The following is a 25,838-nucleotide window of genomic DNA, read 5'->3' on the forward strand; positions in this document are numbered from 1 at the left end:
TCTGTGAAGTATGGCGGTGGATCTGTGAAGTATGGCGGTGGATCTGTGAAGTATGGCGGTGGATCTGTGAAGTATGGTGGTGGATCTGTGAAGTATGGTGGTGGATCTGTGAAGTATGGCGGTGGATCTGTGAAGTATGGTGGTGGATCTGTGAAGTATGGTGGTGGATCTGTGAAGTATGTGTGTTACGAACCATGTGGCTTTAAAAGGGTGGATGGTAAAGAGACCCGTAACATAACTCATGCGAATTAGAATAGTGAAAAGGAACAGTGAGAAAATACACAGACAACCAATCCTACCGTCAAACACAAAACGTTTATTTTAAACACACGGTAAACGGTTTGGGAAAAGGGGCAGAGCTGGACCCAAGGAATGAAATAATAAATTCAAAAACCCCTAAACTGATCCGGCCTGCCTCAAGAACCGCTTAGCTTGCTACTAACTATACAAAAATAGTGGATGGTCCGCTCAGGTCTAGCTAGTGCTAAAGTTTTCCTACGGGTAGTGTATGCCCAAGGGCAACTTCCTAAAAATCCCCCTTTCCCAGGCACAAACAAGTAAAATAGGGACTAAACAGCCAAGAGTGACTAGACAATAGCAGACAAGACACCACAGTAATACATACTCACATGGAACAGGACAAAGTGAGATCCTGTATCCGTAACACTCTACCAGGAGGCTAAAACTGGGTCATCGTTGTATCTTCCAGCAGGACAACGAACCAAAGCATACCTCCAAATCCACACAAAAATGGTTCACTGACCATATAATCAAGCTTTTGCAATAGCCATCCCAGTCCCCTGACCTAAACCCCATTTGAAAACCTGTGGGGTGAAGAGGACCAAGGACTCTGAAGGATCTGGAGAGTTGCTGTATGGAGGAATGGTCTCAGATCCCTTTCCTATGTGTTCTCCCACCCCATCAAACATTATAGGAGACGACTCAGAGCTGTTAGCTTGGCAAAGGGTTGGCTGCGCAAAGTACAAAATGCACAGGTGCCAATAATTGTTACATGCATGTTTTTTGAATAAAATAATTATTTCTTGATGCTTTTTTTTTTTCTTTTTACAATTTTTACATAATTAAATATCACATGATATTTTGAGTGTCAGACCAAGCTGATAATCACAAGCTTTTTTGTTTATATTTACCTAATAATTGGTGCAAATAATTCAGGAGGGCACTGGAGATTGCATGCTAGGGTGCGTTTCCATATAACTATCTTGTGCCGATAAAAACAGCTTGACGTAACGACGTTTACAAAAACCTACAGTGTCGAAAAAGAATGTAGTGGTTGAAATGTTTCCATTACCCATTTAGGCAAATTGTGCATTAATCAATTGGCAACAGCCTGTATCCCACCTAAGTGTTTCATGTCTTGGGTAGCCCACAGCCTGTATCCCACCTATGGGTTTCATGTCTTGGCAAAAACCAGCTTGGATAGAATGCATTAATTTACAGAAATGTGCCATATTCTAATAATTCTCATGTGTCAACGTATTGCCACGGTCCGTGCCGTGGTGAAACTTGCACTCCTGTAGATCTTTAATAATTGGATGGTGAAACTTGCCAGCCAACCAGAAAAGCAAGGCAAAGCAATTCAGGCATTCTTCAGCCATTCTTGAAAGTCAGGAAAGTGCTTGTCCTGCAAGAATAAACAAGGGTTTTGTAAAATAAGCAGTAAAATAAGCATTTAGAATTAAATGTGGACTGGTGCTTTATAGTTACAGTGGGGGGGAAAAGTATTTAGTCAGCCACCAATTGTGCAAGTTCTCCCACTTAAAAAGATGAGAGAGGCCTGTAATTTTCATCATAGGTACACGTCAACTATGACAGACAAATTGAGGAAAAAAATCCAGAATATCACATTGTAGGATTTTTTATGAATTTATTTGCAAATTATGGTGGAAAATAAGTATTTGGTCAACTACAAACAAGCAAGATTTCTGGCTCTCACAGACCTGTAACTTCTTCTTTAAGAGGCTCCTCTGTCCTCCACTCGTTACCTGTAATAATGGCACCTGTTTGAACTTGTTATCAGTATAAAAGACACCTGTCCACAACCTCAAACAGTCACACTCCAAACTCCACTATGGCCAAGACCAAAGAGCTGTCAAAGGACACCAGAAACAACATTGTAGACCTGCACCAGGCTGGGAAGACTGAATCTGCAATAGGTAAGCAGCTTGGTTTGAAGAAATCAACTGTGGGAGCAATTATTAGGAAATGGAAGACATTCAAGACCACTGATAATCTCCCTCGATCTGGGGCTCCACGCAAGATCTCACCCCGTGGGGTCAAAATGATCACAAGAACGGTGAGCAAAAATCCCAGAACCACACGGGGGGACCTATTGAATGACCTGCAGAGAGCTGGGACCAAAGTAACAAAGCCTACCATCAGTAACACACTACGCCGCCAGGGACTCAAATCCTGCAGTGCCAGACGTGTCCCCCTGCTTAAGCCAGTACATGTCCAGGCCCGTTTGAAGTTTGCTAGAGTGCATTTGGATGATCCAGAAGAGGATTGGGAGAATGTCATATGGTCAGATGAAACCAAAATAGAACTTTTTGGTAAAAACTCAACTCGTCGTGTTTGGAGGACAAAGAATGCTGAGTTGCATCCAAAGAACACCATACCTACTGTGAATCATGGGGGTGGAAACATCATGCTTTGGGGCTGTTTTTCTGCAATGGGACCAGGACGACTGATCCGTGTAAAGGAAAGAATGAATGGGGCCATGTATCGTGAGATTTTGAGTGAAAACCTCCTTCCATCAGCAAGGGCATTGAAGATGAAACGTGGCTGGGTCTTTCAGCATGACAATGATCCCAAACACACCGCTCAGGCAACGAAGGAGTGGCTTCGTAAGAAGCATTTCAAGGTCCTGGAGTGGCCTAGCCAGTCTCCAGATCTCAACCCCATAGAAAATCTTTGGAAGGAGTTGAAAGTCCGTGTTGCCCAGCGACAGCCCCAAAACATCACTGCTCTAGAGGAGATCTGCATGGAGGAATGGGCCAAAATACCAGCAACAGTGTGTGAAAACCTTGTGAAGACTTACAGAAAACGTTTGACCTGTGTCATTGCCAACAAAGGGTATATAACAAAGTATTGAGAAACTTTTGTTATTGACCAAATACTTATTTTCCACCATAATTTGCAAATAAATTCATTAAAAATCCTACAATGTGATTTTCTGGATTTTTTTTCTCATTTTGTCTGTCATAGTTGACGTGTACCTATGATGAAAATTACAGGCCTCTCTCATCTTTTTAAGTGGGAGAACTTGCACAATTGGTGGCTGACTAAATACTTTTTTCCCCCACTGTACATGATATCACGTGCCCCTTGTACATTCAAAAGTATTCGTTATTCATAATTTATTCAAAGAACACAGTTTCGATTATTTGTTGCAATAAAGAAAAATCCACCGATGGGATGAAAATGTTGTAGATCTTTTTTGTTGCAACAAACAGGTTTTTAGACATTTCTATTGATTGGAGTCCATCTGTGGTAAATTCAATTGATTAGACATGATTTGGAAAGGCACACACCTGTCTATATAAGGTCCCACAGTTGACAGTGCATTTCAGAAAAAAAACCAAGCCATGAGGTTGAAGGAATTGTCCGTCAAGCTCCGAGACAGGATTGTGTAAAAGGCACAGATATGGGGCAGTGTACCAAAAGATTTCTGCAGCATTGAAGATACCCAAGAACACATTGGCCTCCATCATTCTTAAATAGAAGAAGTTTGGAACCACCAAGACTCTTCCTAGAGCTGGCCGCCCGGCCAAATTGGGCAATCGGGGGAGAAGGGCCTTGGTCAGGGAGGTGACCAAGAACCCGATGGTCACTCTGACAGAGCTCCCGAGTTCCTCTGTGGAGGTGGGAGAACCTTCCAGAAGGACAACCATCTCTGCAGCAGTCCGCCTGCTGCTCTGGCACCCCAATGGTGGAACAAGCTCCCTCACGACGCCAGGACAGCGGAGTCACTCACCACCTTCCGGAGACACTTGAAACCTCACCTCTTTAAGGAATACCTGGGATAGGATAAAAGTAATCCTTCTACCCTCCCCCTACCCCACCCCCCAAAAAAATGTTTTGTCTATATATATATATATATATATATTGTAAAGTGGTTGTCCCACTGGCTATCATAAGGTGAATGCACCAATTTGTAAGTCGCTCTGGATAAGAGCGTCTGCTAAATGACGAAAATGTAAATGTAAATGCAGCACTCCACCAATCAGGCCTTTATGGTAAAGTGGCCAGACCGAAGCCACTCCTCAGTAAAAGGCACATAACAGCCCGATTGGAGTTTGCCTAAAGGCACGTAAAGGACTCTCAGACCATGAGAAACAAGATTCTCTGGTCTGTTGAAACCAAGATTGAACTCTTTGGCCTGAATGTCAAGGGTCACGTTTGGAGGAAACCTGGCACCATCCCTATGGTGAAGCATGGTGGTGGCAGCATGATGCTGTGGGGATGTTTTTCAGCGGCAGGGACTGGGAGACTAGTCAGGATCGAGGGAAAGATGAACGGAGCAAAGTACAGAGAGATCCTTGATGAAAACCTGCTCCAGAACACCCAGGAGCTCAGACTGGGGCGAAGGTTCACCTGGCATAAATGGGCTCCCAAGTGCAGCGGTCTAAGGCACTGCATCTCAGTGCTTGAGGCGTCACTACAGACCCCCTGGTTCGATTCCAGGCTGTGTCACAACCGGCCGTGATTGGGAGCCCAGAGGGCGGCACACAATTGGCCCAGCGTCGTCCGGGTTTGGCCGGTGTAGGCCGTCATTGTAAATAAGAATTTGTTCTTAACTGACTTGCCTAGTTAAATAAAGGTAATATAAAAATATAAAAAATGGCCGTGGTCAGTTGACTGACTGCTCTTCCCTCAGACTTTAGTTGGCTATTTTAAAACTAAAACATATTTTGATTTGTTTAACACTTTTTTCGTTACTACATGATTCCATATGTGTTATTTCATAGTTTTGATGTCTTCACTATTATTCTACAATGTAGAAAATAGTACAAATAAAGAAAAACCCTTGAATGAGTAGGTGTGTCCAAACTTTTGACTGGTAGTGTTGATCACAACAGGTGTAAATATATGGGTCATGACAGTGTTATGACAGTGTTATGACAGGTTATGACAGTGTTATGACAGGTTATGACAGGTTATGACAGGTTATGACAGTGTTATGTCTGCTGTTATTACATTATGACATGGTTATGCCCCTGTCATAACGTGTTATAACACTGGGTGTCAAGTAAAGTGTTACCATAGAAACTCCTAAACAGTGTCAAGTAGACAGGTGTTTACTAAAAATATGGGGCAACCAACAGTTTCATTAGAAAATACCTTTCATGAGCACTTAACTTACCTGTAATAGAACAGGAAGTATTGAATTTGCATATATTTGGCTCAATTACACCAAGAAGATAATCTGCAGAAGAGCGTGTGTTTCAGAAATCTGAGAAATAACCAAGGGGTAGATATAGGGCTATAGGCAGTAAAACAGAAGACAGCTCAAAGAGAGAGGACTGCAAGTGGCCAACATCCCAATCCAAGGTACGGCCCCAGAAGAGTTGTCTATTCTAATAGGAGGTGATCGGAAGAATGAAGGCCTAGTGGCTTTTAAGAGCACATTCGGATGCCCAGTGCATCACTGTTTTCAGTCACAACTGAACCTCAAGACATCAGAGTAATGCACGTGGGTGGTGGGGAGAAGAGCAAGCGATTTCTGAGCAATTGTGCATGTTTTTGGAAACTGAATCTATCAGTTTGAAGAGAATGTGAAGTACATTGAGAAGTGAGGCTTCCATGGAGAGAAGAACAGGTGAATCGATCATCCAGTTACGTAACGGCAGAAAATAGATTTCACAGTCTGATAAGTAAGTTCAGAAACAAATGTTACTCTGTAACCAGGTTTACATCCAACCATTTCATGCGGATGAATTACCTGAGGCATGAAAAAAAGTCACGACCAGACTGATGGAAACAGGAAATGCACAATGTATACAGATAAATAACATGCCCACAGACAATTTGCTCATTTGACATGGTGGGCTCTTAATTGGGTATAATTAATTATGCAAGAAAATGGCGGCAGAAATAAATATAGCAGGCCTAGCCTATAGAATAACGAATAACACCTGTGATTGCTTTATGCCTCTCTCCCATGTCAATATGCCTTGCTTATTGCTGTTTCGGTTATTTCTTATTGTACTATTTCACTGTAGATTCTCCAGCCCAGCTCAACCTGCCATTGATAGCTGCTTTATCCCAACCCCCATACACGCGGAGACCGGCTCAATCGGTGCCTCCAGTGATGCTATCTCTTTCATTGTTACCCAACGCTTAGGTTTACCTACAGTGTACTCATATCCTTCCATATCCTTGTCTGTACATAATGCCCTGAATCTATTCTACAACGCCCGGAAATCTGCCCCCTTTATTCTCTGTCCCCAACGCACTAGAAGACCAGTTCTTAAAGCCTTTAGCCGTATCCTTATTCTACTCCTCCTCTGTTCCTCTGGTGATGTAGAGGTTAACCCAGGCCCTGTAGCCCCCAGTATCACTCCTACTCCCCAGGCGCTATCATTTGTTGACTTCTGTAACCGTAAAAGCATTGGTTTCTTGCACGTTAACATCCGAAGCCTCCTCCCTAAGTTTTAGTTATTCACTGCGTTAGCACACTCCGCCAACCCTGATGTCCTAGCAGTGTCTGAATCCTGGCTTAGGAAGGCCACCAAAAATTCTGAAATGTCCATCCCCAACTACAACATTTTCCATCTAGATATAACTGCCAAAGGTGGTGGAGTTGCAATTTACTGCAGAGATAGCCTGCAGAGCTCTATCATACTATCCAGGTCTGTGCCCAAACAGTTTGAGCTTCTACTTCTAAAAATCCACCTTTCCAGAAATACGTTTCTCACTGTTGCCGCTTGCAACAGACTCCCCTCAACCCCCAGCTGTGCCCTGGACACCATATGTGAACTGATTGCCCCCCATCTATCCTCAGAGTTCGTACTGCTTGGTGACCTAAACTGGGATATGCTTAACACCCCGGCCAACCTACAATCTAAACTAGATGCCCTCAATCTCACACAAATTATCAACGAACCTACCAGGTACAACCCTAAATCTGTAAACATGGGCACCCTCATAGATATCATCCTGACTAATTTAGCCTCTAAATACACCTCCGCGGTCTTCAACCAGGATCTCAGCGATCACTGCCTTATTGCCTGCATCCGTAATGGGTCCGCGATCAAACGACCACCCCTTATCACTGTCAAACGCTCCGTAAAACACTTTAGCGAGCAGGCCTTTATAATTTTCCTGGCCCGGGTATCCTGGATGGATATTGACCTCATTCCGTCAGTAGAGGATGCCTGGTTGTTCTTTAAAAGTGCTTTCCTCTCAATCTTAAATAAGCATGCCCCATTAAAAAAATTCAGAACTAAGAACAGATATAGCCCCTGGTTCTCCTCAGACTTGACTGCCCTTGACCAGCACAAAAACATCCTGTGGCGTACTGCATTAGCATCGAACAGCCCCCACGATATGCAACTTTTCAGGGAAGTCAGGAACCAATATACACAATCAGTAAGGAAAGCAAAGGCTAGCTTTTTCAAACAGAAATTTGTATCCTGTAGCACTAACTCCAAAAAGTTTTGGGACACTGTAAAGTCCATGGAAAATAAGAGCACCTCCTCCCAACTGCTCACTGCACTGAGGCTAGGAAACACTGTCACCACCGATAAATCTACAATAATCGAGAATTATTGTCTACGGCTGGCCATGCTTTCCACCTGGCTACCACTACCCCGGCCACCAGCTCTGCAACCTCCGCTGCAACTTGCCCATGTATTTTTATACATCTGGCCCTTCATTGGACACTGTGTTAACAAACCTCCAAACGAGCTTCAACGCCATACAACACTCCTTCCGTAGCCTCCAACTGCTCTTAAACACTAGTAAAACTAAATGCATGCTCTTCAACCGAACGCTGCTTGCACCCACCCACCCGACTAGAATCACTACTCTCGGCGGGTCTGACCTAGAGTATGTGGACAACTACAAATACCTAGGTGTCTGGTTAGACTGTAAACTCTCCTTCCAGACTCACATTAAGCATCTCCAATCAAAAGTTAGATCTAGAATCGGCTTCCTATTTCGCAACAAAGCCTCCTTCCCTCATGCTGCCAAACATGCCCTTCTAAAACTGACTATCCTACCGATCCTTGACTTCGGCGATGTCATTTACAAAATAGCCTCCAACACTCTACTCAGAAAATTGGATGTAGTCTATCACAGTGCCATCCGTTTTGTCACCAAAGCCCCATATACTACCCACCATTGTGACCTGTACACTCTTGTTGGCTGGCCCTCACTACATATTCGTCGCCAAACCCACTGGCTCCAGGTAATCTATAAATCACTGCTAGGCAAATCCCTGTCTTACCTTAGCTCACTGGTCACCATAGCAACACCCACCCGTAGTCTGCGCTCCAGCAGGTATATCTCACTGGTCATCCCCAAAGCCAACACCTCCTTTGGCCGCCATTCCTTCCAGTTCTCTGCTGCCAATGACTGGAACGAACTGCAAAAATCTCTGAAGCTGGAGACTCTTATCTCCCTCACTAAATTTAAACGTCAGTTGTCAGAGCAGCTTACCGATCACTGCACCTGTACACAGCCATTCTGAAATTAGCCCACCCAACTACCTCATCCCTATATTGTTATTTATTTTGCTAATTTGCACCTCAGTATCTCTATTTGCACATCACCTTTTACACATCTATCATTCCAGTGTTAATACGAAATTGTAACTATTTTGCACTATGGCCTATTTATTGCCTTACCTCCATAACTTACTACATTCGCACACACTGTATATATATTTTCTGTTGTATTTTTGACTTTATGTTTTGTTTTACCCCATATGTAACTCTGTGTTGTTGTTTTTATCGCACTGCTTTGCTTTATCTTGGCCAGGTCGCAGTTGTAAATGAGAACATGTTCTCAACTGGCTTACCTGGTTAAATAAAGGTTAAATAAAATACAAATAATAAAAATAAACATTTCCTCCTCTTTTTAGTAGAGGCCATCACTCTGTTTTCTTGCACAATTGCATAGCCTACAGAAATGTTGCGCAACATGAGCTCATGGGCTCTCATTAAGTGTTTAATTAGATGTTCAAATACATTTGCATTGATGTCAGAGTGATTAGAGGGACAATAGAGTGCTGAGTACCAGGCAGTTAGCAAGTTTGGTAGGCTACTAATGACCATCAGCAGCATCAGAGCTTGGAGAAGCCTAATTACCGTGACTAAAAGGAATTTGACTGCCTACGGTCACCGCTAGGTGATGGTGGTGGATGTGATAGCAGGTTGCTAGGTGATGGGTGGTAGTTGCTAGGGGATGGGTGGTGTTTGCTAGGGGATGGGTGGTTGTTGCTTGGGATGGGTGGTGTTTGCTAGGTGATGGGTGGTAGTTGCTTGGGATGGGTGGTGTTTGCTAGGTTATGGGTGGTAGATGGGATAGCAGGTTGCTAGGTGATGGTGGTGGATGGGATAGCAGGTTGCTAGGTGATGGTGTTGGATGGGATATATGGTTGCTAGGTGATGGTGGTGGATGGGATATATGGTTGCTAGGTGATGGGTGGTAGATGGGATATATGGTTGGTAGGTGATGGTGGTGGATGGGATATATGGTTGTTAGGTGATGGGTGATGGGTGGTAGATGGGATATATGGTTGCTAGGTGATGGTGGTGGATGGGATATATGGTTGCTAGGTGATGGGTGGTAGATGGGATATATGGTTGCTAGGTGATGGGTGGTAGTTGCTAGGTGTTGGGTGGTGTTTGCTAGGTTATGGGTGGTAGATGGGATAGCAGGTTGCTAGGTTATGGTTGGTGGATGGGATAGCAGGTTGCTAGGTTATGGTTGGTGGATGGGATAGCAGGTTGCTAGGTGATTGGGTGGTGGATGGGATAGCAGGTTGCTAGGTTATGGTTGGTGGATGGGATAGCAGGTTGCTAGGTTATGGTTGGTGGATGGGATAGCAGGTTGCTAGGTGATTGGGTGGTGGATGGGATAGCAGGTTGCTAGGTGATTGGTTGGTGGATGGGATAGTAGTCAACCTGATCTCAGTTTCACTTCGCCTCTTCCTGACCAGTCTGGTATTGTAGGGCTTGAGGTAGGTCGTATGCATGGCTTGCAACAATCTAGTTCAAATAATAAAATATTCATCAAAATCTATTCATTTATTTATACAAAAGGTAAATATTATGATCAAATTAATTATTCCCATCATCCCAGCTCCTAATGGGGACAGCTATTAGAGTGTGAGACCTGATTGTAATGTGGAACTTTTATTTTGATCATATTACAATTCTATTTACATAGTGCATTTGACAAGTCACATGTCCCACAGACCCAGGAAGAACTGGGAACCCAGGGCATCAGAAGAACTGGGAACCCAGGGCATCAGAAGAACTGGAAACCCAGGGCATCAGAAGAACTGGGAACCCAGGGCATCAGAAGAACTGGGAACAGAACTGTGAGTTGTGGTATTTGTGTAAGCAGAAGATGTGTGTGTAGTTTTAAAAGTGATTCTGTAATTCATGAAGCTGCAGATGAGTACGGTTGTGATCAGACAGCTCTGTTCTTTCCTGATGAATAGTGTTTTATTTGGGGAATCTAGTCACTAGCTACCCAGCAGAACCATCACTTTTCCATAGTATGATAGTGGGTTGTAGATTACTGCTCAAATACATAGCCATCTCACAGTGCAATACAACCAATACCTCAACACAGGAGTACCCATGTTCATACCTTCATGGTTATGATGGCACCTAACCCCCCAGGGGTTAGAGTCAGGGGTTAGAGATTGGGGGGCTGTATTCAGGGGACAACTCCAAACCATCCTCACTGAAGTCCCGCCGGAGTGTGTGTGAGGGTGTGTGTGTGTGTTCAGGGGAATCTGCTGAGTCGAGGCGGTCCACTCGGTGTCGCTTGATCTCCTGCGGGGTCTTGAGAAACCTGGAGAGGAGAGGAGAAGGGCTGAGTGTGGGTGTGTGTGTGTGTGTGTGTGTGTGTGTGTGTGTGTGTGTGTGTGTGTGTGTGTGTGTGTGTCCCACCTGAAGAGTAGCTTCTGTCCTGGTTCTTTCTTGATGATGTTGAGTTTGTAGTAGTGTCTTAGAGCACGAGACATCTTCTCATACGTCATGTTGGCTCGGTTCTACAGGGAGACATCACCACCACCATCATCATCATCATCACTACCGTCATCACCACCATACCATCAGCACTACCGTCATCACCATCACTACCGTCATCACCACCATCATCACTACCGTCACCACCACCGTCATCACCATCACTACCGTCATCACCATCACTACCGTCATCACCACCGTCATCACCATCACTACCGTCACCACCACCGTCATCACCATCACTACCGTCATCACCACCGTCATCACCATCACTACCGTCACCACCACCGTCATCACCATCACTACCGTCATCACTACCGTCATCACCATCACTACCGTCACCACCCCCGTCATCATCATCACTACCGTCATCACCATCATACCGTCATCACTACTGTCATCACCATCACTACCGTCATCACTACCGTCATCACCATCACTACCGTCATCACCACCGTCATCACGATCACTACCGTCATCACCATCACTACCGTCATCACCACCGTCATCACCATCACTACCGTCATCACCATCACTACCGTCATCACCACCACCATCATCACCACTGTCAATTCTAGTAGGAAACTGAAATTCCATTTCCAAAAATGCTTCCTGAATTGACTGAATTGAAATGGAATTGACCCCAACCCTTTACTAGAACTCTGTGACACCATCCGTCCTGTGAGCTCCAGACAGACCCCCAGCGTACCTTGTGGTTCCCCCAGAGTCGAGCTAGTCCGTTGGGGTCGACCACCCTGAACACCAGGCTCTCCTGGTCTTCCCAGCGGATGAAGGGCTGGTAACGCTGGTCTGACAACAGCTGGTACACATAGTCCCACAGCAACCTGCAGTCTACACAGACAGAGAGAGACAGAGACAGAGAGAGAGAGAGAGACAGAGAGAGAGAGAGAGAGAGAGAGAGAGAGAGAGAGAGAGAGAGAGAGAGAGAGAGAGAGAGAGAGAGAGCAGAGAGAGAGAGAGAGAGAGAGAGAGAGAGAGAGAGAGAGAGAGAGAGAGAGAGAGAGAGAGAGAGAGAGAGAGAGAGAGAGAGAGAGAGACAGAGAGAGAGAGAGAGAGAGAGAGAGAGAGAGAGAGAGAGAGAGAGAGAGAGAGAGAGAGAGAGAGAGAGAGAGAGAGAGAGAGAGAGAGAGAGAGAGAGAGAGAGAGAGAGAGAGAGAGAGAGAGGGGGTCTGTGTGTGTCTGTGTGTGTGTCTGTGTGTGTGTCTGTGTGTGTGTCTGTGTGCGTTACCTTGGATCTTGCCATTGGCCTCTCTGGGTGGGACTTCTATCTGAGGCCTCTCCTGATTGGACAGGTTGAGAGGCTCCTCCTCCTGGGAGCTAGGGATTGTGGGAGGACACTTGGACACATCTGAGAGAGAGATCACAAACAGATAAAAAAGTTGCTGTGCATAGTGTGTGTGTGGTGCTCACCAGTGTGTGTGTGTGTGTGTGTGTGTGTGTGTGTGTATATGTGTGTGTGTGTGTATGTGTGTGTGCGTGTGTGTGAGAGAGGGGGGAGAGGGGGGAGACAGAGAGGAGAGAGGGGGGAAGGGGGAGTGAGGGAGACAGAGAGGAGAGAGAGAGGGAGACAGAGAGGGGGTAGACAGAGAGGGGGGACTGGGGGTTAACAGAACAAACCTACTGGCACACACACACACCCACACACACACAACCAACTGCCCTCACGGAAACCACCTACACCTGACCTGTGTGTGTGTGTGTGTGTGTGTGTGTGTGTGTGTCTGTGTGTCTGTGTGTCTGTGTGTCTGTGTGTCTATGTGTGTGTGTGTGTGTGTGTCTGTGTGTGTGTGTGTGTGTGTGTGTCTGTGTGTGTATGTGTGTGTGTGTGTGTGTGTGTGTGTGTGTGTGTGTCTGTGTGTCTGTATGTGTGTGTGTGTGTGTGTGTCTGCCTCCTCAACCCTCCTCTCCTCCCTTTCTGCATCCTTTGACTCTCTATGTCCCCTATCCTCCCGGCCGGCTCGGTCCTCCCCTCCAGCTCCGTGGCTTGATGACTCATTGCGAGCTCACAGAACAGGGCTCCCTGCGGACCTGGCATCTTTTCACTCCCTCCTCTCTACATTTTCTTCATCTGTTTCTGCTGCTAAAGCCACTTTCTACCACTCTAAATTCCAAGCATCTGCCTCTAACCCTAGGAAGCTCTTTGCCACCTTCTCCTCCCTGCTGAATCTTCCTCCCCCTCCCCCCCTCCTCCCTCTCTGTGGATGACTTCGTCAACCATTTTGAAAAGAAGGTTGACGACATCCGATCCTCGTTTGTTAAGTCAAATGACACTGCTGGTCCTGCCCTACCCTATGCTTTGACTTCTTTCTCCCCTCTCTCTCCAGATAAAATCTTGCGACTTGTGACGGCCGGCCGCCCAACAACCTGCCCGCTTGACCCTATCCCCTCCTCTCTTCTCCAGACCATCTCCGGTGACCTTCTCCCTTACCTCACCTCGCTCATCAACTCATCCTTGACCGCTGGCTATGTCCCTTCCGTCTTCAAGAGAGCGAGAGTTACACCCCTCCTCAAAAAACCTACACTTGATCCCTCCGATGTCAACAACTACAGACAGTATCCCTTCTTTCTTTTCTCTCCAAAACTCTTGAGCGTGCCGTCTCTAGCCAACTCTCCTGCTATCTCTCTCAGAATGACCTTCTTGATCCAAACCAGTCAGGTTTCAAGACTGGTCATTCAACTGAGACTGCTCTTCTCTGTGTCATGGAGGCTCTCCGCACTGCTAAAGCTAACTCTCTCTCCTCTGCTCTTGTCCTTCTAGACCTGTCTGCTGCCTTTGATACTGTGAATCATCAGATCCTCCTCTCCACCCTCTCCGAGCTGGGCATTTCCGGCGCGGCTCACTCTTGGATTGCGTCCTACCTGACCGGTTGCTCCTACCAAGTGGCGTGGCGAGAAGCTGTCTCCGCACCACGTGCTCTCACCACTGGTGTCCCCCAGGGCTCAGTTCTAGGCCCACTCCTATTCTCGCTATACACCAAGTCACTTGGCTCTGTCATATCCTCACATGGCCTCTCCTATCATTGCTACGCAGACGACACACAACTAATCTTCTCCTTTCCCCCTTCTGATAACCAGGTGGCGAATCGCATCTCTGCATGTCTGGCAGGCATATCAGTATGGATGACGGATCACCACCTCATGCTGAACCTTGGCAAGACGGAGCTGCTCTTCCTCCCGGGGAAGGACTGCCTGTTCCATGATCTCGCCATCACGGTTGACAACTCCATTGTGTCCTCCTCCCAGAGTGTGAAGAGCCTTGGCATGACTCTGGACAACACCCGTTCTCCGCTAACATCAAGGTGGTGACCCGATCCTGTAGGTTCATGCTCTATAACATTCGGAGAGTACGACCCTGCCTTACACAGGAAGGGGCACAGATCCTAATCCAGGCACTTGTCATTTCCCGTCTGGATTACTGCAACTCGCTGTTGGATGGGCTCCCTGCCTGTGCCATTAAACCCCTACAACTCATCCAGAATGCTGCAGCCCGTCTGGTGTTCAACCTTCCCACGTTCTCTCACGTCACCCCGCTCCTCCGCACACTACACTGGCTTCCAGTTGAAGCTCGCATCTGCTACAAGACCATGGTGCTTGCCTACGGAGCTGTGAGGGGAACGGCACCTCCGTACCTTCAGGCTCTGATCAGTCCCTACACCCAAACGAGGGCATTGCGTTCATCTACCTCTGGCCTGCTGGCTCCCCTACCTCTGCTGAAGCACAGTTCCCGCTCAGCCCAGTCAAAACTGTTCGCTGCTCTGGCACCCCAATGGTGGAACAAGCTCCCTCACGACGCCAGGACAGCGGAGTCACTCACCACCTTCCGGAGACATTTGAAACCCCACCTCTTTAAGGAACACCTGGGATAGGATAAAGTATTCCTTCTGATCTATTCCTGCCTCCCCACGGTGGAGTTGATCTATTCCTGCCTCCCCACGGTGGAGTTGATCTATTCCTGCCTCCCCACGGTGGAGTTGCTCTATTCCTGCCTCCCCACGGTGGGAGTTGCTCTATTCCTGCCTCCCCACGGTGGAGTTGATCTATTCCTGCCTCCCCACGGTGGAGTTGATCTATTCCTGCCTCCCCACGGTGGAGTTGCTCTATTCCTGCCTCCCCACGGTGGAGTTGCTCTATTCCTGCCTCCCCACGGTGGAGTTGATCTATTCCTGCCTCCCCACGGTGGAGTTGATCTATTCCTGCCTCCCCACGGTGGAGTTGATCTATTCCTGCCTCCCCACGGTGGAGTTGCTCTATTCCTGCCTCCCCATGGTGGAGTTGCTTGGGTAGATCTCGTTTAGTATACGTAGCATTAAGTCTCTTGGTTATTCTAAACGTGCTGCGGTCAAAGAGGTTAGCTAGCGTCGGCTAGCATGCATAACTTTGCATTCAAATGCTCCCTTCGCCTTGAAAGTCATGACTATGTTATGGCCATGTCTATTTCCCTTTTCACCTCCTCCTTTTGCTTCTGAAGAGCAAGAGAGCTGACATGCCCTGTCTGCTGTGAGCTTTATGCACGTTTCATTTAGTATCCGGCTTGGGGTGTGATTATATTTCCCCATAGTATGTTGTACCGAAGTTGACTGACTGAAAGAGAACGTAAAGTTATGAGTATAACTACTGTTCCCTGAAGGAGGGAAACGAGGTATAGCGGCTGTTTAGCGCAGTGCCGGCTGTTCCTCGGCTCGGTGAAGAGCGGTATTAAATTGAAGGAATGAATTCGAGCCTCATGCTTATCACCTGTGGAAGGCGGGGCTTCCAACGAGGTGCGATTTAATTGGCCTTGTCAGGCGTGACTGTAGATCCTTCAATCGAAGTCGCAAGAGTGCGACACCCCATAGTGTGCTGTACCTCGTTTCCCTCCTTCAGGGAACGGCAGTTATAGTCATAACGTTACGTTTTAAGGGGTACAGTCATCTTTAACCTAGCTTCCGTTTCTCCCTGAACACCGGATGGCGTTTCTTTTATGCTTGTTAGGTTAGAACAGAACAGAAACTCACCTGTTGATACAATGGCTCCTAGCGGTCGGGGACCCTGGCTTCCATTGGTTTGGTGTGACTGGGTGTTTATAGTAGGGGGGAGTTGGGTGAGACTGAGAGGGGGCTGGGAGAGGGTCAGGGTGAGTGGAGTTTGGTCTCCACAGGCCACACCTCTTCTCTGCTGCTTCACACACTGTAGGAGCTCGTATAGTACATCACCTGGAAACAGAGAGAGGTCATATTGTATATCACCTGGAAACAGAGAGAGAGGAGGTCGTATAGTACATCACCTGGAAACAGAGAGAGAGGAGCTCGTGCATCACCTGGAAACAGAGGAGCTGTGTACATCACCTGGAAACGAGAGAGGAGCTCGAGTGCATCACTGACGGCTCGGACATCACCTGGAAACAGAGAGAGGAGCTCGTACAGCACATCACCTGGAAACAGAGAAGGAGGTCATATTGTACATCACCTGGAAACAGAGAGAGGAGCTCGTATTGTACATCACCTGGAAACAGAGAGAGGAGCTCGTATTGTACATCACCTGGAAACAGAGAGAGGAGCTCGTACAGTATATCACCTGGAAACAGAGAGAGAGGAGCTCGTATTGTACATCACCTGGAAACAGAGAGAGGAGGTCGTACAGTACATCACCTGGAAACAGAGAGAGGAGCTCGTATTGTACATCACCTGGAAACAGAGAGAGGAGCTCGTATTGTACATCACCTGGAAACAGAGAGAGGAGCTCGTATTGTACATCACCTGGAAACAGAGAGAGGAGCTCGTATTGTACATCACCTGGAAACAGAGAGAGGAGCTCGTACAGTACATCACCTGGAAACAGAGAGAGAGGAGGTCATATTGTACATCACCTGGAAACAGAGAGAGAGGAGATCGTATTGTACATCACCTGGAAACAGAGAGAGGAGCTCGTATTGTACATCACCTGGAAACAGAGAGAGGAGCTCGTATTGTACATCACCTGGAAACAGAGAGAGGAGCTCGTACAGTATATCACCTGGAAACAGAGAGAGAGGAGGTCGTATAGTACATCACCTGGAAACAGAGAGAGAGGAGCTCGTATTGTACATCACCTGGAAACAGAGAGAGAGGAGCTCGTATTGTACATCACCTGGAAACAGAGAGAGGAGGTCGTACAGTACATCACCTGGAAACAGAGAGAGGAGCTCGTATTGTACATCACCTGGAAACAGAGAGAGGAGCTCGTATTGTACATCACCTGGAAACAGAGAGAGGAGCTCGTATTGTACATCACCTGGAAACAGAGAGAGGAGCTCGTACAGTACATCACCTGGAAACAGAGAGAGAGGAGGTCATATTGTACATCACCTGGAAACAGAGAGAGAGGAGGTCGTATTGTACATCACCTGGAAACAGAGAGAGGAGCTCGTATTGTACATCACCTGGAAACAGAGAGAGGAGCTCGTATTGTACATCACCTGGAAACAGAGAGAGGAGCTCGTACAGTACATCACCTGGAAACAGAGAGAGAGGAGGTCATATTGTACATCACCTGGAAACAGAGAGAGAGGAGGTCGTATTGTACATCACCTGGAAACAGAGAGAGGAGGTCGTATTGTACATCACCTGGAAACAGAGAGAGGAGGTCGTATTGTACATCACCTGGAAACAGAGAGAGGTGGTCATATTGTACATCACCTGGAAACAGAGAGAGAGGAGCTCGTATTGTACATCACCTGGAAACAGAGAGAGAGGAGGTCGTATTGTACATCACCTGGAAACAGAGAGAGGAGCTCGTATTGTACATCACCTGGAAACAGAGAGAGGAGCTCGTGATACATCACCTGGAAACAGAGAGAGGAGCTCGTACAGTACATCACCTGGAAACAGAGAGAGAGGAGGTCATATTGTACATCACCTGGAAACAGAGAGAGAGGAGTTCGTATTGTACATCACCTGGAAACAGAGAGAGGAGGTCGTATTGTACATCACCTGGAAACAGAGAGAGGAGGTCGTATTGTACATCACCTGGAAACAGAGAGAGGAGGTCATATTGCATCACCTGGAAACAGAGAGGAGCTCGTGTACATCACCTGGAAACAGAGAGAGAGGAGGTCATATGGTACATCACCTGGAAACAGAGAGAGCTCGAGTGTACATCACCTGGAAACAGAGAGAGAGGAGGTTGTATTGTACATCACCTGGAAACAGAGAGAGAGGAGGTCATATTGTACATCACCTGGAAACAGAGAGAGAGGAGGTCGTACAGTACATCACCTGGAAACAGAGAGAGGAGCTCGTATTGTACATCACCTGGAAACAGAGAGAGGGGGTCATATTGTACATCACCTGGAAACAGAGAGAGGAGGTCGTATTGTACATCACCTGGAAACAGAGAGAGGAGCTCGTATAGTACATCACCTGGAAACAGAGAGAGGAGGTCATATTGTACATCACCTGGAAACAGAGAGAGAGGAGGTCGTATTGTACATCACCTGGAAACAGAGAGAGAGGAGGTCATATTGTACATCACCTGGAAACAGAGAGAGGAGCTCGTATAGTACATCACCTGGAAACAGAGAGAGGAGGTCATATTGTACATCACCTGGAAACAGAGAGAGAGGAGGTCGTATTGTACATCACCTGGAAACAGAGAGAGAGGAGGTCATATTGTACATCACCTGGAAACAGAGAGAGGAGCTCGTATAGTACATCACCTGGAAACAGAGAGAGGAGCTCGTATTGTACATCACCTGGAAACAGAGAGAGGGGGTCATATTGTACATCACCTGGAAACAGAGAGAGGAGCTCGTATTGTACATCACCTGGAAACAGAGAGAGGTGCTCGTACAGTACATCACCTGGAAACAGAGAGAGAGGAGGTCATATTGTACATCACCTGGAAACAGAGAGAGAGGAGGTCGTATTGTATATCACCTGGAAACAGAGAGAGGAGCTCGTATTGTACATCACCTGGAAACAGAGAGAGGAGGTTGTATTGTACATCACCTGGAAACAGAGAGAGGGCTCAGTACAGTACATCACCTGGAAACAGAGAGAGAGGGAGGGTCATGTGTACATCACCTGGAAACAGAGAGGAGGAGGTCGTATTGTACATCACCTGGAAACAGAGAGAGGGGTCATATTGTACATCACCTGGAAACAGAGAGAGAGGGTCGTATTGTACATCACCTGGAAACGAGAGAGAGGAGTTGTATTGTACATCACCTGGAAACAGAGAGAGGAGGTCATATTGTACATCACCTGGAAACAGAGAGAGAGGAGGTCGTATAGTACATCACCTGGAAACAGAGAGAGAAGCTCGTATTGTACATCACCTGGAAACAGAGAGAGGTCATATTGTACATCACCTGGAAACAGAGAGGGAGGGTCGTATGTACATCACCTGGAAACAGAGAGAGGAGGTCGTATTGTACATCACCTGGAAACAGAGAGAGGAGGCTCATATTGTACATCACCTGGAAACAGAGAGAGGAGCTCGTATTGTACATCACCTGGAAACAGAGAGAGAGGAGGTCATATTGTACATCACCTGGAAACAGAGAGAGGAGCTCGTATTGTACATCACCTGGAAACAGAGAGAGAGGAGGTTGTATTGTACATCACCTGGAAACAGAGAGAGAGGAGGTCATATTGTACATCACCTGGAAACAGAGAGAGAGGAGGTCGTACAGTACATCACCTGGAAACAGAGAGAGGAGCTCGTATGTACATCACCTGGAAACAGAGAGAGGAGGTCGTATTGTACATCACCTGGAAACAGAGAGAGGGGTCGATTGTACATCACCTGGAAACAGAGAGAGGAGGCTCGTATTGTACATCACCTGGAAACAGAGAGAGGAGGTCGTATTGTACATCACCTGGAAACAGAGAGAGAGGAGGTCGTATTGTACATCACCTGGAAACAGAGAGAGGAGGTCGTATTGTACATCACCTGGAAACAGAGAGAGGAGGTCGTATTGTACATCACCTGGAAACAGAGAGAGAGGAGGTCGTATTGTACATCACCTGGAAACAGAGAGAGGAGGTCATATTGTACATCACCTGGAAACGAGAGAGAGGGGCTCGTATTGTACATCACCTGGAAACAGAGAGAGGAGGTCGTATTGTACATCACCTGGAAACAGAGAGAGGGGCTCGTATAGTACATCACCTGGAAACAGAGAGAGGAGCTCGTATTGTACATCACCTGGAAACAGAGAGAGGAGTCGATTGACATCACCTGGAAACAGAGAGAGGAGGTCGTATTGTACATCACCTGGAAACAGAGAGAGAGGGGTCGTACAGTACATCACCTGGAAACAGAGAGAGAGGAGGTCATATTGTACATCACCTGGAAACAGAGAGAGAGGAGGTCGTATTGTACATCACCTGGAAACAGAGAGAGGAGGTCGTATTGTACATCACCTGGAAACAGAGAGAGGAGGTCGTATTGTACATCACCTGGAAACAGAGAGAGGAGGCTCGTACAGTACATCACCTGGAAACAGAGAGAGAGGAGGTCATGATTGTACATCACCTGGAAACAGAGAGAGAGAGGAGGTCGTATTGTACATCACCTGGAAACAGAGAGAGAGGAGGTCGTATTGTACATCACCTGGAAACAGAGAGAGGAGGTCGTATTGTACATCACCTGGAAACAGAGAGAGGAGGTCATATTGTACATCACCTGGAAACAGAGAGAGAGGAGGTCGTATTGTACATCACCTGGAAACAGAGAGAGAGGAGGTCATATTGTACATCACCTGGAAACAGAGAGAGGAGCTCGTATTGTACATCACCTGGAAACAGAGAGAGAGGAGGTTGTATTGTACATCACCTGGAAACAGAGAGAGAGGAGGTGAGTACAGTACATCACCTGGAAACAGAGAGAGAGGAGGTCATATTGTACATCACCTGGAAACAGAGAGAAGGAGGAGTCATACTCAAGGTTGTACATCACCTGGAAACAGAGAGAGGAGGTCGTATTGTACATCACCTGGAAACAGAGAGAGAGGAGGTCGTATTGTACATCACCTGGAAACAGAGAGAGAGGAGGTCATATTGTACATCACCTGGAAACAGAGAGAGGAGGTCGAGTATGTACATCACCTGGAAACAGAGAGAGAGGAGGTCGTATTGTACATCACCTGGAAACAGAGAGAGGGGGTCATATTGTACATCACCTGGAAACAGAGAGAGGAGCTCGTATAGTACATCACCTGGAAACAGAGAGAGAGGAGGCTCGTATTGTACATCACCTGGAAACAGAGAGAGAGGGGGTGTATTGTACATCACCTGGAAACAGAGAGAGAGGAGGTCGTATTGTACATCACCTGGAAACAGAGAGAGGAGCTCGTATAGTACATCACCTGGAAACAGAGAGAGGAGGACTTCGTATTGTACATCACCTGGAAACAGAGAGGAGGTCGTATTGTACATCACCTGGAAACAAGAGAGAGGAGGTCGTATTGTACATCACCTGGAAACAGAGAGAGAGGAGGCTCGTATAGTACATCACCTGGAAACAGAGAGAGGAGGTCATATTGTACATCACCTGGAAACAGAGAGAGAGGAGGTCGTATTGTACATCACCTGGAAACAGAGAGAGAGGAGGTCGTATTGTACATCACCTGGAAACAGAGAGAGGAGCTCGTATTGTACATCACCTGGAAACAGAGAGAGGAGCTCGTATAGTACATCACCTGGAAACAGAGAGAGGAGGTCGTATTGTACATCACCTGGAAACAGAGAGAGGAGCTCGTATTGTACATCACCTGGAAACAGAGAGAGAGGAGGTCGTATTGTACATCACCTGGAAACAGAGAGAGGAGGTCGTATTGTACATCACCTGGAAACAGAGAGAGAGGAGGTCATATTGTACATCACCTGGAAACAGAGAGAGAGGAGGTCGATGGTACATCACCTGGAAACAGAGAGAGGGCCTCGTATTGTACATCACCTGGAAACAGAGAGAGGGGGTCGTATAGTACATCACCTGGAAACAGAGAGAGGAGCTCATATGTACATCACCTGGAAACAGAGAGAGAGGAGGTCGTATTGTACATCACCTGAAACAGAGAGAGGAGAGGTCATATTGTACATCACCTGGAAACAGAGAGAGAGGAGGTCATATTGTACATCACCTGGAAACAGAGAGAGGAGCTCGTATAGTACATCACCTGGAAACAGAGAGAGGACGTCGTATTGTACATCAACCTGGAAACAGAGAGAGAGGAGGTCATATTGTACATCACCTGGAAACAGAGGGAGGAGGTCGTATTGTACATCACCTGGAAACAGAGAGAGGAGGTCGTATTGTACATCACCTGAAAACAGAGAGAGAGGAGGTCATATTGTACATCACCTGGAAACAGAGAGAGAGGAGGTCATATTGTACATCACCTGGAAACAGAGAGAGAGGAGGTCATATTGTACATCACCTGGAAACAGAGAGAGAGGAGGTCGTATTGTATATCACCTGGAAACAGAGAGAGGAGCTCGTATTGTACATCACCTGGAAACAGAGAGATAGGAGGTTGTATTGTACATCACCTGGAAACAGAGAGAGAGGAGCTCGTATTGTACATCACCTGGAAACAGAGAGAAGGAGGTCGTATTGTACATCACCTGGAAACAGAGAGAGGAGGTCATATTGTACATCACCTGGAAACAGAGAGAGAGGAGGTCATATTGTACATCACCTGGAAACAGAGAGAGGAGCTCGTATTGTACATCACCTGGAAACAGAGAGAGGAGGTCGTATTGTACATCACCTGGAAACAGAGAGAGGGGGTCATATTGTACATCACCTGGAAACAGAGAGGGAGGTCGTATAGTACATCACCTGGAAACGAGAGAGGAGGTCGTATAGTACATCACCTGGAAACAGAGAGAGGAGCTCGTGACAGTACATCACCTGGAAACAGAGAGAGGAGGTCATATTGTACATCACCTGGAAACAGAGAGAGAGCTCATATTGTACATCACCTGGAAACAGAGAGAGAGCTCATATTGTACATCACCTGGAAACAGAGAGAGAGGAGGTCATATTGTACATCACCTGGAAACAGAGAGAGAGGAGGTCGTAGTACATCACCTGGAAACAGAGAGAGGAGCTCGTATTGTACATCACCTGGAAACAGAGAGATAGGAGGTTGTAATTGTACATCACCTGGAAACAGAGAGAGAGGAGGTCATATTGTACATCACCTGGAAACAGAGAGAGAGGAGGTCATATTGTACATCACCTGGAAACAGAGAGAGGAGCTCGTATTGTACATCACCTGGAAACAGAGAGAGAGGAGGTCATATTGTACATCACCTGGAAACAGAGAGAGGAGGTCGTATTGTACATCACCTGGAAACAGAGAGAGGAGGTCGTATTGTACATCACCTGGAAACAGAGAGAGGAGCTCGTATAGTACATCACCTGGAAACAGAGAGAGGAGCTCGTACAGTACATCACCTGGAAACAGAGAGAGGAGCTCGTACAGTACATCACCTGGAAACAGAGAGAGGAGCTCGTACAGTACATCACCTGGAAACAGAGAGAGGAGCTCGTACAGTACATCACCTGGAAACAGAGAGAGGAGCTCATATTGTACATCACCTGGAAACAGAGAGAGGAGCTCGTATAGTACATCACCTGGAAACAGAGAGAGAGGAGGTCATATTGTACATCACCTGGAAACAGAGAGAGAGGAGGTCGTATTGTACATCACCTGGAAACAGAGAGAGGAGCTCTCCCCAGTGGCGTACCTGAATCGGGACAGCGTCGTCTGAAGTCTTCCTTGGTGAGGAGGCAGAGAGCTCTGCCATTCATCTCAAAACGTCCTCTCTCAGTTCTGAGGAGAGAATATTCCCTCTGAGCCCAGTGCAGCCAGTGGCACACATCCTCCTTATCCCACAGAGACGGGTTTATACCTAAACACACACACACACACACACAGACAGACACCATATACATGCACGTAGTTGTTAGCCAACAAGTAAGTGTGTGTGTGCGTGTATGTATGTATATTTGTGTGTGTGGTTGACTCACGTAGTCTTCCAGGTAGCTGCCACAGGTCTTCCTGTGAATGGGGGATGACTGGAGGGAGGAGGGCAGAGCAGGGAGGAAAGAGAGATGGAGGGAACAGCACTCCTCTGCCAGGGGCTAGGGGAGTGAGAACAGCCAAAGGACTGGGCTCTCCATGGTCCTGCCACACACACACACACACACACACACACACACACACACACACACACACACACACACACACACACACACACACACACACTTTTTTATATTATAATTTTAAGTTATGTTTTTTCAAATACAACACAGTTAAGCCCACAACTATTCTGTCTCCTTTATCAGTGAATAAATGTATATCTAGCGAGCATGAAAGCACACATGCAGAACTAAATGCAAAAGTGAAAGTGTCTCTTTCTCTTTCTCCCTTAAACTGCTCGATCTTTCGCTGGGAGTAAAAACAGCTGACACAATGTGTAAAACAAACATAATCCATCTCTCTATACATTCCTATTAAAACGGAAACATTACTTGTAGGACGTGGAAGCGTTTCCTATTCATGTCATCAGGGCTTCAGTTTACCTTGATCAGATCTGACCGGGAGCTGCCTCTGTCTTCCATCGTTCTCTACCTGTCTGTCCGGAAGTAGACTAGTAGAATAATGCTCTATATAAGAGCTCAGGTGATCAACAATCCGTCCGCTAATACGATAATTATGTGTATAAGACTTCTATCATTAACGGTCAGAATAAGTTATTATGGAATCTAAACGTATGAGCTGTACATGATTTTCAGATGCAGTCCGACTACTATAATGACATATGATCCTTGTTTCCGGGAATCGAAATCGAAAGGATCCATAGAGGTGTGTGTGTGTATGTTTTTTCAAAAAGTGCAGATATCACTTCCATGCGCTCAAGCCTTAGCGTGCAGCTTGCGCTATCTCGCTTATCTAAATTGATCGTGGTGCGTGTTTTTTCGGGAGAGGCTATTTGGACGCCTGGTGCCCAAAATTCATGACGAATGTCGCGCAGCGAGAGCTGAGTGGGAAGGAACATATTATTTTTTGTTTGTCTTTTATGCTCTTAAATTATGTCTGAGTGTGTGTTTATATTTGATTCAATAAACAATAATTTTTAAAAAAAAGGGGGACGAAAGGATTCGGTTCATTCAGTCGTCCTAATGAGCCCTCCCCAGCTAACACCGCATTACATTTGTTTTCAGTTTGGATATTGGTTTAATATTCGGAGTTCGCTCGTCAACACCTCTTCGATGGAAGCTCCTAAAGAGGATTAGGGTGATATTTCTAGAATCAGATGACGCTAGAGAGCAAGGTCCAGCCCTCCGTTCCATTCTGTTTTCAAAAGGTTAGTTTATGTTGGTTTCAGTAGGGGAATATTGTGCACACGGCTAAGGGACCGTGATAAAAGTGCAATCAGCCGAACCTGCTGTGTACAGAAAAACTTTATTTTTCTCTCAATGAAATGATCTAGACAGGAGCACCACTTTGGTTTTAGGAGTGGGGGGGACATAACCTGGGGATCTGGGCATCTAAATATCATTTCCTGCATTTTTACACAATCCAATATGTCATCTCTATATAGAACAGAAATT

The 25,838-nt window shown here is 46.5% G+C and overlaps 1 protein-coding gene across 2 annotated transcripts; it reads right to left on the reverse strand.

Annotated features, from left to right (window-relative positions):
* Window positions 1–1,604: 1,604 nt before the first annotated feature.
* Window positions 1,605–25,544, reverse strand: etv7 (ETS variant transcription factor 7). 2 transcript variants are annotated; one of them, XM_041836086.2, is made up of 9 exons: window positions 24,807–25,544; window positions 24,252–24,408; window positions 23,969–24,133; window positions 16,247–16,444; window positions 12,481–12,600; window positions 11,941–12,083; window positions 11,154–11,254; window positions 10,849–11,055; window positions 1,605–1,645 (listed from the first exon to the last, which is right to left on the reverse strand). In XM_041836086.2, exons 1-8 carry the CDS (start codon window positions 24,843–24,845, stop codon window positions 10,890–10,892), a joined length of 1,089 nt encoding a protein of 362 aa, XP_041692020.1. In that variant the 5' UTR covers window positions 24,846–25,544; the 3' UTR covers window positions 1,605–1,645; window positions 10,849–10,889. The 2 variants fall into 2 exon arrangements, with proteins under 2 accessions (XP_041692020.1, XP_041692019.1); XM_041836085.2 differs by lacking the exon at window positions 1,605–1,645 and having other exon boundaries at window positions 10,263–11,055.
* Window positions 25,545–25,838: the final 294 nt, after the last annotated feature.

This window comes from Coregonus clupeaformis, chromosome 24 (genome assembly GCF_020615455.1).
Source record: "Coregonus clupeaformis isolate EN_2021a chromosome 24, ASM2061545v1, whole genome shotgun sequence".
Lineage (NCBI taxonomy): Eukaryota > Metazoa > Chordata > Actinopteri > Salmoniformes > Salmonidae > Coregonus > Coregonus clupeaformis.

Bases quoted from the DNA above. Each gene is read 5' to 3' on its own strand.
- etv7 (XM_041836086.2), bottom strand. From the start codon at position 24,845: ATGGAAGACAGAGGCAGCTCCCGGTCAGATCTGATCAAG. The intron at 24,134-24,251 runs GTGAGTCAACCA...GTGTGTGTTTAG, and splicing joins GCAGCTACCTGGAAGACTAC to GTATAAACCCGTCTCTGTGG. The intron at 16,445-23,968 runs GTACGCCACTGG...CTCTGTTTCCAG, and splicing joins ACGACGCTGTCCCGATTCAG to GTGATGTACTATACGAGCTC.